This window comes from Nilaparvata lugens, chromosome 1 (genome assembly GCF_014356525.2).
Source record: "Nilaparvata lugens isolate BPH chromosome 1, ASM1435652v1, whole genome shotgun sequence".
NCBI lineage: Eukaryota > Metazoa > Arthropoda > Insecta > Hemiptera > Delphacidae > Nilaparvata > Nilaparvata lugens.
Window position 1 is genome coordinate 39,969,832 of NC_052504.1, and position 13,338 is coordinate 39,983,169.

Sequence of the window (13,338 nt, forward strand, 5' to 3'; positions counted from 1 at the left end):
TCCCCTTCCCCCTCTCCCAAAGAGGCAAGATAACCTCTCTCACTCACCCCTCCTTCATCCTTCCCGTTTATCTTTCCACCCAGCACTTCAAGAATAGTGCTCGAGAAGTCAGCATCATTTTTCGTTTTCGTTCCGTGGCGTTCGAGCTTGAACGCAATTAATTATCTCGTTTCGTTTCGTGATATATGTACAATATCATATAGGACTACGCATAAAGACAGGATATCGTCAGCAGTAACTTCTACACACGAGATACAGTCCACTTCCTCGCCAGTTCCAAGGTTAGTGCAAATTAAAGACTTACTTTTGGGGTTGTCGACGTTTTCGTGAATTAAATCTTAACTGTACCCCAATCCATAGGTTTGGAGACAGGACGGGATTACCACATGGTCCGACCAGGCCTAGGATATGTTCTATTTCCAAGAGATTTATATTTCAATTTAAATTTCAATTCGTTAATAGTAGAGTTACTTGTTGATACATGCACTGATATCCATGTTAAATCCAGTTACAAAGTTCCTTTCCAAATCTCCTTGTTTATCTAATCAGTTACTTAGTTACAATGGCAAGCCCACAAGCCTTGCTTACTATTCGTTTGAAGAAGAAAGAAACTTTGTTTAGCCGTGTTCAACAAGCTTATGACTTGTTGAAGGACATCAATGATCCTAAAATTCAATCTCAATTCTTGATAAGAAGCATATCTATTGAAAATACTGTGAAAGAATATTCTGCACTCTTAGATGAAATCAATGAATTATCTATTCAAGTTGAACCTACTAAAGAACCTGAATATCAATCACTTACCGTTATTGATAATTTATCCTGTGCAATAATAAATGCTCGTGATAAATTGAATCAAATGAAAAATGAGAAGCCGAAGGAGAAAAGTGAACCTTCACCTTCAACCTCTCATTCTCCCCGTTTGAACATGATATTACCTCCAACTGAAATAAAACCGTTTGATGGCTCTGATATTTCAGACTGGCCTAGATTCAAAAATATCTTTTCATCATTGATTGTGGATGATAAATATTATTCTCCTGTTCATAAATCTCATATTTTGCATAATTTGTTGAAAGGCGAAGCAGCCAGAGTAGTGAAATCTTTTCAGATAAGTAGTGATTTTGATTTGGCATGGAAAACTCTATGCAAGCGTTATGAAAGTGATAGGGTGCTAGCTAACTACTACGTAAATGAGATTTTGAAAACTAGTTCAATCCCATTTAAACCTTCGTTACAATCGCTTCAAGATTTTCTTGTTAAAGTAGGTGATAGTATTACCACTCTGAAATCGTTGAAAGTTCCTGATTTGGCTGATTATATCTTGTACTCATTAGCTATTCGTCAATTAGACAAAATATCACGTGAATCGTTTGAGCTCGAGGTAGCTGATAAGAGCTTTCCTTCTTGTCAACAGTTGATTGATTTCGTGAATAAGAGAGTTAGATCTTATCAATTATCTGCATCTGATGTGCCGTCTGTTAATGAACAAAAATCTATCGAAAAGCCGAAAAATAAGTCTTTTCAGAAAAAGGTTGTCTTATCTACTCAGGCTGATAACAGCGTTCGAAATAAAAGCAGCTCAGTTACTTCTGAATTAAATGATAGTGCTGAAACAAAATGCTCATTTTGCAACTCAATGAATCATTCGTTATTCAAATGTCCTGCTTTCTTGAAAAGAGATCCAAAAGCTAGAAATGAATTTATTAAATCATTGAGAGTCTGTTTCAATTGTTTCTCCAAATTTCACGCTGTAAACCAATGCAAGTCTAAATCGTTGTGTTATTGTGGTCGTATGCATAATAAATTACTTCATTATCCTCGTAGTAGTGATAATAGCCGTTCGAATTCTCCTGTTCGTTATCAGAAGTCTACTGATAACATCTCTAAAGTTGCTTTGAAATCGAAATCCGTTGATTCGATCACTCAAACTGACAGCACTATGAATGTTGTTGAGAATTCAAATTCTTCTAAGCATTGTGGTATCACTGATAATGTTATTGATAAGTCATCAATTGTTAGTTTAATTCCTAAAACGAGTGTTGTTCTAGGTACTGCTCAAGCAGTTATTAAAAATTCATCTGGTTCGTTTATTGGTGTTCGTTTAATGATTGATTCTGGTAGTACTGCTAATTTCATCACAAAAGATCTTGTTATGAAACTTGGTTTATCTGTTCATGATTGTCATCAAAATTTCTCTGGTTTGAATTCCTCGAGTGTAGGGAATTCTTCTGGGTTGTGAAATGTTTGTTGAAACCTAAGGGCTCAAATCACCCTCGTCTAGAAGCTGAGGCTTACGTGATTGATAAAATAGTTGGTTCATTGCCCCCTATTTATCTCAGTTCGAAAGTGCAAAATGAGTTGAAAAAATTCAACCTTGCTGATCCTGTGTTCTATGAACAACGTTCCGTTGATCTTCTATTGGGATGTCAGTTATTCAACAAAATATTACGTCATCATAGTCAAGTCTCATCTAGTGAAGAGTGTTCGTTTTGCGTGATTCCTACCGTGTTTGGTGACATTATTTTGGGTGAATTTCCAAATCATTCCGGTCTTCTTAATCAGTCATTGACTGCATTAATGACGTGTCCCACCTCTGAGAACTCGTTGAATAATTTGATTCATAAGTTTTGGGAAAGTGAAGAAATTCCTAATCATAAATTTCCTAGTCCCGATGATGAGTTTTGTGAGAAACATTTTGCTGAAACTCACACGCGTGATACTGAAGGAAGATATGTTGTTCGTCTCCCTTTCAAAGTTGACACTAATCAACTCAAGTTTCATGAATCTCATGATGTTGCTTTAAATCGTTTTCTGTCGTTGGAGCGTCGTATGCTGCGTGATGCTCGTTTGAAATCTGATTGCGTATCATTTATGGAAGAGTATCTTCTTTTGGATCATATGGAAGTTGCTAAAAAACCAGGTAAATATTTTATTCCTTATTTTTGTGTATTCAATCGATCATCACCTACAACAAAGGTTCGTGTTGTATATGATGGGTCTGCTAAAAAGAGTCACATTTCGTTGAATCAAGTTCTTCATTCAGGTCCAAAATTGTTAAATGACATATGTGATGTGTTAACTAGATTCAGACTTCACTCATTCGTATTCACGTGTGATGTTACAAAAATGTATCGTGCTATCCTCGTTGATGAAGAAGATCGTTCTTTCCTTCACATATTGTTTCGTAAAAATCCTTCTGATGATATTGTTGTTTATGAGCTCAAAACAATCACATATGGTTTGAAACCGTCTGGTTTTCTTGCTCAACGTGCTCTCATTCAACTGGCGAAAGATGAAGGAGATAAATTTCCGTTGGCAGCAGCAGCTATTCGTGATGATATATATCACGACGATTTTCTCACAGGTGCTAATTCGTTGGAAGAAATCTGTGAAATGAAATCACAACTTTGTAATCTTCTAAACTGTGCTCATATCAAGTTGAATAAATGGAGCAGTAATTCTCCTGAGTTCTTGGATTTGATTCGTTCTGAAAACACTCAAGTACCACTTCATATCAGTGATGAGCCTAATTCAAATGTAAAAGTTCTTGGCGTAATGTGGAACCCAACTACTGATTGTTTTCATATTAAAGTCTCCGTTCCAGAGTTTCAAAAGAAAAACTCTAAGCGCACTGTTCTGTCCGTTATCGCGCGTCTGTATGACCCTCTCGGTTTTATAGCTCCAGTAATATTCAAAATGAAATGTTTTTTACAAGAGCTGTGGAAGTTGGACATCGATTGGGATACGCCGATTCCTGTTGACTACAACGAATGCTGGAACGAGCTGATGAGAGAGCTTCCTGCTCTAAGTTCAATTTCAATTCCTCGATGCGTTTATGGTGATGCTTTTTCTTGTCAAATACTTGGGTTTTCCGACGCATCGCAGAAAGGAATCTGTGCTTGTATCTTCTTGAGAGTTGTGTCGTCAGAATCTACGGTGAAATGCTTCCTGTTGAAAGCTAAAACTGAAGTTGCGTCGTTGAAAACTCTGTCTATTCCTCGATTAGAGCTTCAAGCTGCGTTGTTGCTTTCGCGATTGTATGTTTCAGTCCTTCCTTCACTGGAAAAAATCAATCTTCAATCTACGTTTCTGTTCAGTGATTCAACTATTGTTTTATCTTGGTTGCATATACCTCCTTACAAGTTGCAAACGTTTGTTGCAAATCGTGTTGTGAGAATATTAGAGTTGACTAATATTTCAGATTGGAATCACATTGGTACTGATTTCAACATTGCCGACGTTGGATCAAGAGGCCTTTCTCCCCAAAACTTGTGCAATTCGCAAGATTGGTTCAATGCTCCAACGTGGTGTTCTAATTCGTTGTCATGTTGGCCGTTGTCATCTATGACTTACCCTGCTACTGAAATTCTGCCTGATGTGAAACAAAATAAAGGTGTTGTTTTGAATATCGATCTAGCTGGTCCTTTCACTGTCAAAGAGAGTATTCGGCCCAAAGCTCGTACGTACCAGGCATACTTTGCACTGTTTGTCTGTCTGGCAACAAAAGCTTGTCACATTGAGGTGCTTACAAGTCTTTCATCCGAAGAGTTTATTAACACTCTCCATCGTTTTATTTCTAGGCGTGGATTGCCTAAAGAAATATTCTGTGATCAAGGGACGAACTTCAAAGGTGCTGCGCGACAATTGAAGGAAATTGTTGAATTTCTCAGATCATCAGAAAATCAATCCAACGTCTGTGATGCGATGTCATCTAAAAGCATCCAATTTCGTTTTAATATTCCACATGCTCCTTTCATGAATGGAATCTGTGAGTCTAATATTAAAAATGTGAAATTCCATTTGTTTCGTGAAGTGGGAAATTCGGTCCTAACTATTGTTGAGCTTTCCACTCTGTTGGTGAAAATTGAGGCGATACTCAATTCGAGACCGTTGTATGCGCTCTCTTCATCTCCTGATGACTACGTGGCGCTGACTCCCGGACATTTCCTTGTTCATCGCCCTCTGTTGGCGGTTCCTGAAATTGACGTGAGTGATGTCAACGAGTACAGACTGTCTCGTTGGGAAAAGGTTAATCGCTTCACTCAGAGATTGTGGAAGAGGTGGGAGAGTGAATACCTCCACACTCTTCAACAAAAGAATAAGTGGTTTGAGAGTGACACAAACCTTCAGGTAGGGCAGTTAGTATGGATTAAAGAGGACAATTCATCACCCTTATCATACCCGTTAGGTAGAGTCACCCAAATCATAAGTGATGCTAAGGGTGTTGTGCGCTCAGCTCACGTGAAAACTAACTCTGGTGAGTATGTTAGGCCAGTTAGGAAACTTGCCCCCATACTTCCCTATTAGTTTAACCCTCACCCCAAGTTTTCCGTTTTCCTTTCCTATTCCTTTTCCCTTAGTTTTTCCTTTCCTACCGTTCAGTGCATGTTGTTTTGTTTTTCTTTTACTTTTAAATTTTAGTTTTTTTTGAGTTTATGTTCTTGGAAATGGGGCATTCCAAGGCGGGCGGAGATGGTGGATTCACGGATGATCGGCAGCCTTGATTGTGGGCTGATTAGTTTGCGCTTTCCTCCCCTTCCCCCTCTCCCAAAGAGGCAAGATAACCTCTCTCCCTCACCCCTCCTTCATCCTTCCCGTTTATCTTTCCACCCAGCACTTCAAGAATAGTGCTCGAGAAGTCAGCATCATTTTTCGTTTTCGTTCCGTGGCGTTCGAGCTTGAACGCAATTAATTATCTCGTTTCGTTTCGTGATATATGTACAATATCATATAGGACTACGCATAAAGACAGGATATCGTCAGCAGTAACTTCTACACACGAGATACAGTCCACTTCCTCGCCAGTTCCAAGGTTAGTGCAAATTAAAGACTTACTTTTGGGGTTGTCGACGTTTTCGTGAATTAAATCTTAACTGTACCCCAATCCATAGGTTTGGAGACAGGACGGGATTACCACAAGTATTGAAGTTATTCAAGTTTTTACAAATAAGACTATTCAAATAAGACTTTAAGGTTATTCAAATTTGTTTAAAATTTTTGAAATTATTGAACATTTTTCATTTTAATATGATTTATTTATATTTTTCTGGTGATCCTTATTGACTATTTTCATGAGTTGAAACTAGTAGTGAGGTCCACGTTTTAATGGCAGTGGTGAGCGATTAAGAATAGCGTTGCCGATTCTCTGTCTTGCCATAGCCTTCAAACCACAGCCTTCTACCGGTATGTTTTATGTAACATTATCTGTTCATTCTTGTTTAGAATAATTATCACATTTTATTCGTCAAGAGAATATATTTTTCAATAATTGAATGATGAATTTAATTTTTATAGATGAGATAAAATATTTTGTTAATTGATAATTATTTAATATAATTATTATTTTTTTATTTATTTCATTTTTTAATTGTTTTCAATTATTTTTTGTTGAAATACTATCTGGCAACGTTGCGGAGCTGAAAAAGGAATGCTTTGTCGACTGATAGCTACACCAATGTTAATCAAGTACTGCCATTATATCGCGCACCTCACTATAGTAATATCCAGTTAAATGATACGTCATAACACTTACAATCATTATTTTCCACTATCAATGTCATCCCATTATTCTCGTGAATTACGACAAATAAACTATCCATATATATTCAAATAATGTGTCAATATTCAATATTGAAATGATATTGTAAATGAAACTTGTCCACTCACCTATTTATTATTGTATAATAATTTCGACTCCAAACTTTTAGGCAATCACTGTGGCCGGGAGGAATATGTCCAATGACATGAACTTTTTCATTATTGAATTCAGCACTTTGCAGTTCATAGATGAACCATTGAAGCTCTTTGGCAGGATCGGTACTATTCAATAATAACCACCTGCAGCAAATAGAGATATTTGATAAGTAAAAAGTGAGGAAATCTCTAAAAACAAAGCTAGAAATTAATAAATTTCAGAAATAAAAATTATATAAAATAATGGAAAACTAATAACAAATTATTAAATCATAACCAATCGTAGAAAATCTGTTTAAACTTACAATTGAAAGTGTTGTGTTGATGGTATTCATTTATGGTTATTTTCAGACAGCTTGAACACAGAGAGAATAGACAGGTTTATTCAAGTAATAACTAATAACGAATTATTAAATCACAACCAATCGTAGAAAATCTGTTTAAACTTACAATTGAAAGTGTTGTGTTGATGGTATTCATTAATGGTTATTTTCAGAGAGCTTGAACACAGAGAGAATAGACAGGTTTATTCAAGTGTAAGTGAAACAGTTATCTCCTACACTCCGTACTCACTTCTAATGTTTGAGGGTCCAAAAGCCCCAATTAGAATTATAGGAGAGAGTGAAGAATAACTTCGTAGAGCGTCTCCATATTTGTGAGTGTGAATCTTAACGATGCTATTTTTCGTACGTAGGCGAATTGCATTTTATAAGAAGCTCAGTTTTTCTGTCAATAAATTATTTTTGAGTTAACAGTGAAGAGTCCATTTGCCCATTTGTAAAGCGCTCGTTTCCAAAATGTATTATTTATTGTGCAACCAATTTTATATTGACATGCAAATGTATGGAATGTGATATTATTTTGAGCTAATGAAATATTCATTACTGTTCAATTATTATTATTCTATTTTATTCCACGGCATACGAGAAAAAATAATCAAGGTTGTGCAATAGACTAGAAAAAAATTTACTAGTGATATTTTTTAAAGATTTTTGATTTGTATACTATCAATTTATCAAAATGAAAATGTTTTCTGAGGAAATATTTTTTTATTATCAATTTTTGAGATATGAGCATCTAACTAAAGTCTAAATCTTTGGGACAAATCACTTAAAATTCGGTAAAAGATAAATTTATGCAATTTTAAGGATAAATTCTTCATGATAAAGTGGATTGAATGAAAAGGATTTTCTGAAAATATCAATTTTTGAGAAAGTTTTTCCAAAAGGAAATCCTTTTTTCATTCAATTAACAATATCATGAAGAATTAATCGCAAAATTTTATAAATTAAAATTAAATTTGAAATGATCTGTCTCAAAAATTTAAACTTTTTGCGGTCATATCTCAAAAAGTAATAATCTGAACAAACTTTTGTTCCCCTCATATTTTTTTTTTATTTTGATAACTTGATAGTGTAAAAATCGAGAAACTTTGAAAAATATCACCAGTAAAGTTTTTTTAGCCTGTTACACAGCCTTAACAGAACATAAACATTGTCACCATATATGAGAAGGAATAATATTAGAATTGTTTATGATTTTTTAGATTCTGACCAGTTCTTGTTGTTGCAGTAGTTCATGTTGAGCGAAATGATTCTGAATCCCGGACGCACAAGCACCGAGTAGAAGGCGCCGCGACGCACGGTTCGGGAGACGCTGGCCGGCAGCCATTCCCGCCACTGGGTGTCCAACTCGTCGTACAGCCAAGTGATCGAAAAGTCGTTGTGCACGAATGGCGGCGGAAAACTGCAATAAAAATAAATTTTATGTATTTTATAATATATTAAAAAATAATATAAATAGATGTGTAGCAATTAATTTTTCTGATTAATACCTTTTAGAACTCTCAACTGTATTACCAATTACCAACTGTATTACCAACTGAATTACCAATTTAATTCTCAACTGTATCATTCACTTCATATACATTCACTCAAATTCAAACAAATGTCTTATAGGAAAATTTTACTCGCAATAAGAGAAACACTATACAACTGTAAAAGATCTTCATCCATCATTTGATGATTGTAGTCTAAAGATTGAATCATGATTTTTCAAGATAGAAATCACACTATATCATTGTTTAATTGACATCCTTGAAAGATCTGAATTTACTGTATGTCTTGTGCATAGCTTATTTCTTTCAATTTGATTATTTTCTTATTAGAAAACTTGTGAAAATATTGATTTTGTCTTTTTTACCTTTAAAAATATGAGGTACCGTATAATGGAATTAGTGAATTAGAAAATTAATTCATTCAGATGAGCTAGAGAGCAATAATTAACGTACTGTATGCCACACATCGATTGATAGCAATATTTCACTTTGAAATATGACTCACAACTCACCTATTTACAGGTGCTGCTTCGTGATTTCCTAGAGCTGGAAATATCGGAATTCCAGGAAAGAATTGCGTCATTTGAGCGACAGTCTGTTTCAATATCATCAGGTTCTCTTCTCTGGTTTGATTCCAGACGTCATGTGGCGGTAAATCACCAGTCCACAGGATGTAGTCGATATCCTAACCCAGTCCACAAGAAACAATAAAACGTACTTTTACTTTTGCATTTACAAAAAATACAGAGAAATTGACAACTATTTGAAGGATTGCCCTATATGAATCTAGTACCGTACCAACTAGTTCTCAATTATCAAATACCGCACTGAACTTTACAAATTGCAGTATTCAGTAGGACATAGGTACTCTTAGGTACAGACTTATACTATAAACTACCTTTTCATTACTTCCCTCGCCCTATTACCATAGGTACCGTAAGGAAAGTATTGCTTTTCAAAAAAAATTAAGGTACCCTAATTGCAAGTTTTCTATACGTTTCAAGATCTCCCAAGTCCAAAAACATGACTTTTGGGTGTTGGTCTGTGTGTGTACTTCATTCCCAATTAACCGATTGACTTGAAATTTTAAACTTAAGGTCCTTTTATACCATGAGGATCCAACAATAAGAAATCAAATAAAATTGAAAAATGGCGAAAAAAAGGCGGATAATGACTAAAAAACCATGTTTTTCACGGTTTTTTTTGAAAACGGCTCTAACGATTTTATCCAAGCTTATACTCTGGATAGCTATTTATAAGTCCTATCAAATGACATGAGTCTCATTTCAGGGAAAATTGCAGGAGCTCCGTAATATTCTTGATGAAATAGGATTTTGTTAAATTTCTATAACAAATTTCTCAAACATGACTTGACCGATTTTTCAAATTCATACCATGTATAATTATTTATCAGCACTATCATCTGGCATGAGTCTCCTTCCTGGGAAACTAACAGGGGGTCCACGCCATCCTTGAGAAATGGACTTTGTTACCTCCTCGCATGAGGTAGGTAGGTAGAGCAGTTTATTCATTTAATGGAGAAACAAGTAGAAACCATTGGCGACTCTAGGGCCAAAATACAGGTTCAGCCCAGCAAGAGCAGACCAGGGAGCTTGGGGAGTAGGGAATACCTCCTAAGGCGGATCAAGGCGGGTCTGGGGCCCCCCCGGACATTTTCAAAACCTTATAAATATTGTGAATTATTGTGAGTTTTAAGATTGTTTCAACTACACGAACATAACTTATGTGTGGACTCTGCATCCCTGCATTAATAATGAATGCATTATTATATAAATATTTTATTATTATATTAACCAACGAAAATTTCAAACATTTCATTAAACTTTTCCGTCCCATATTCTCAACTAAATTGTTATGTGAGTTACTTACTTGAGACTTGATTGCTTTATCTTTGACCAGCAGAGCTGGATACTGTGTCATAACTTAAATTAAAATTTGAAACTTAAAAACTTGATTTAAATTTGAAATTTAAAACTAGAAAAGTTATATATTTGCAATTTAGTTTGAAAAATTGAAAACCACATTACACTTCTTAAATTTTGCATTCCAGGCGTTGGTCTACTGACGGTCCCGGCTGAAGTATGACAGTCGTAAGGCCCATTGATGACTTAAATCATATATTCAGGCGAGGAGGAACTTCCGTCAGGAACTCCCCACCAATAAAAGTCATATAAATATTATTATTATAGAACTACATAATTAGGCTGCTATTTGTTTTAAATGTAAAATTCTATCCAATTTGAGAACTCACCATTTTTGTTTATTTCAGGTTCTCAACAATTTAGATGGAACCATGAGAAGACAACCCTGCTCCTAGCAGGGTATAAGAAAAGAAAAGCCTAGTTTCGCGATCCAAAACAAAAAAAAGCTTTGGAAGGATATTGCTGAAGAGTTCTCTTTCTCTTGCTATTGCTCTTGGTCACAATATACAATAGTATGGTCGTAGTTTTGAATATGTAGCCACCAATTGTCATTATGTTATTCCCCTAAATTAAATTATTCTCGTTTAAGAATGAGGCTTGCAGTTCAATGAAAGGAAAGTTGTGTTTAAGAATGAGGCTTGCAGTTCAATGAAAGGAAAGTTGTGTTTAAGAATGAGGCTTGCAGTTCAATGAAAGGAAAGTTGTGTTTAAGAATGAGGCTTGCAGTTCAATGAAAGGAAAGTTGTGTGAGTGTACCACACCAGATTTTTTTTCAAGTGGCCTACATTACGTATGAATGAACGAACATTCTATTCTAAATATGAAATACCAGGATTTTTTCAACTTAACCGATCACATATCATAAGACACAGACAAGGGGGCAACTTTCACAGATCTGAACCCCTTGTCATCCCCACCAAACGTCCTGTGATCGGTGCAGCCAGATCGTCAATAATTAATTGTTGTCGGGTTATAGACCCACAAACTTGGCCGCCTCACTTGAGTCTCCTGCCAAGTGCTAGTTACCTAGCACTATTCGATTTTGCAAGCAAAAGGCAATAGATTAGCACAAATTTACGAAGAATAATTCAAGTTTACGCAGGAAAAGTCGAGTGATGATTTTGTGCGTGAATAGTCTCAGAAAATGAGAGACGTCAGTCGAAATGACTTCCGGAATCGTTGTGATGCATGACAACTCGGACTCACAGTGCTTGTGCAACCAAACTGATAAACGAGCTCAAATTACTGTAGTTTCAGTAAATTGAATAGAAAAATAATTCAATTTCAGATTACTTTGAAAAATAACTTTTTGTCTTTTCATCATCCTCGAGACGATTCTGCTTAATGAATTGATTATAATATTCAGCAACGTGAATACTTCAAAATAGCAAACAAATGTGTTTGAGAAATCGTAGGCCATTATCTAATATTTTGACTGATTTACCGTTAGCCGACAACCGAGTAGTCTGAGGTTTCGCTGTGGATTCGAAACCTTCCGCAGGCATCATCTCGATCGTCAACCCATTACCCAAGTAAAATTTTATGTGGGTATCATCCGGTAAATCACATAATTTTCACATTATAATGTTCACAACTGTTCACATTGATTGTATAATATGCGAGAAAGTATCTCTAGGTACTGCATCAAAGAAACTATGAAGCACTTGCCTTTTTTGGTGCAGCTAAGTGCCACAAAAAACAATTTTAACGTTTTAGAAATAAAACGTAATTCAAGTAATTGAACGAACTTAGCAATTTCTTACTGATGACAAGAGGCTTTAATCGTTGTCTGTTTGTAGATTTGTATGTTTGACGATAGCTTTTGAATGCTTTCATGAATCAACTTGAAATTTTCAATACATATCAAGTTATTCTAAAGCGGTGAAATGTCAAGATAAATTACATTTCAATATGGTTTGAGTAATTAATAAATTGTATGCGTCATTGCGTGCTATTCATAATCCGCTGCCAGCGGATTAGTCATTTGTAATGAAATTAGGCCTACATTTTTCTTTAAATAAATCAACTTGAAATTTTCAACACGTATTCTTTGAACTATTATACATATCGAGTTACTTGACCAACGAAATTAACCCACTCCTTCAGTCCTTATTGAAGATATAACAGGATAACATTGAAAGTGATTCAATTACTTGAAATTTTGTTAGTAGGCCATGTAGAGTTGCGATAGAGCAGTCGAAGAGAACAGTCGCATAATTCGGAGCTCTCTTATCGCTCAGCAATGATAGATATAGCAAGTTACCGAGCGCAAATAGGCTCTTTTCGTAATGTTCGGTGGTGTATTGTGAATAACAAAGTGTCGAATAAATTAACACAGTGCTATTATTGGTTAGTTATACTTGCATCGTTACTAACTATCGGAGGTGTTAAATTGAATCGTGGTCCTCACAACGTTACCCACCCATGTCATTCAAGGTCGATTTTCCAACTAGAATAACTACAACCTCTGAAACTGCCATTGATAATGTTATTACAAATATTTGTGATGAGAGCTTGAAAGTGTCAGGCATTATAACCCATATATCAGATCATGATGCTCAGCTATTTGAAATTCTTAATGTTAGTAGATTTCACAAAAAAACAATAAGAGGTCTTAGCAGGAGATTTGACGACTGTAATTCCAATATATTTTTCAAAGATTTAGAGAGCGTCAATTGGATGGATGTTTATCAATCTTCAGTAAATGATAAGTATAATGTATTTATTTCAATTTTTTCATATTATTTCAACATTAATTTTCCAAAGCTATTTATGAATGAGAAGGAAACAAATAAGGATAAATATTCGAGCAGCGAGGTCATTAGGAAAAAGAGAAACTTATTAGAGCTTGAAAGAATATTT

At 35.3% G+C, this 13,338-nt stretch overlaps 1 protein-coding gene and 1 long non-coding RNA gene across 4 annotated transcripts in view; one reads left to right on the forward strand and one right to left on the reverse strand.

Moving 5' to 3' along the window:
• Positions 1-8,500, forward strand: part of LOC120352591 — a 30,776-nt gene extending 22,276 nt beyond the window's left edge. The window contains exons 2-3 of the long non-coding RNA XR_005571940.1: positions 7,193-7,351; positions 8,269-8,500. This is a non-coding gene — a long non-coding RNA (uncharacterized LOC120352591). The remainder of the gene's footprint in view (positions 1-7,192; positions 7,352-8,268) is intronic.
• Positions 1-13,338, reverse strand: part of LOC111051941 (sphingomyelin phosphodiesterase) — an 89,837-nt gene that overhangs the window by 25,743 nt on the left and 50,756 nt on the right. For all 3 annotated transcript variants that reach the window (XR_005571937.1, XM_039433695.1, XM_039433696.1), the window contains exons 8-10: positions 9,046-9,218; positions 8,251-8,442; positions 6,670-6,840 (exon numbers count right to left, since the gene is read on the reverse strand). Coding sequence is in view for 2 of the 3 variants with exons in the window: in XM_039433695.1 (XP_039289629.1) it covers positions 6,670-6,840; positions 8,251-8,442; positions 9,046-9,218 (536 nt within the window). In the remaining variant the exon portion in view is untranslated. The remainder of the gene's footprint in view (positions 1-6,669; positions 6,841-8,250; positions 8,443-9,045; positions 9,219-13,338) is intronic.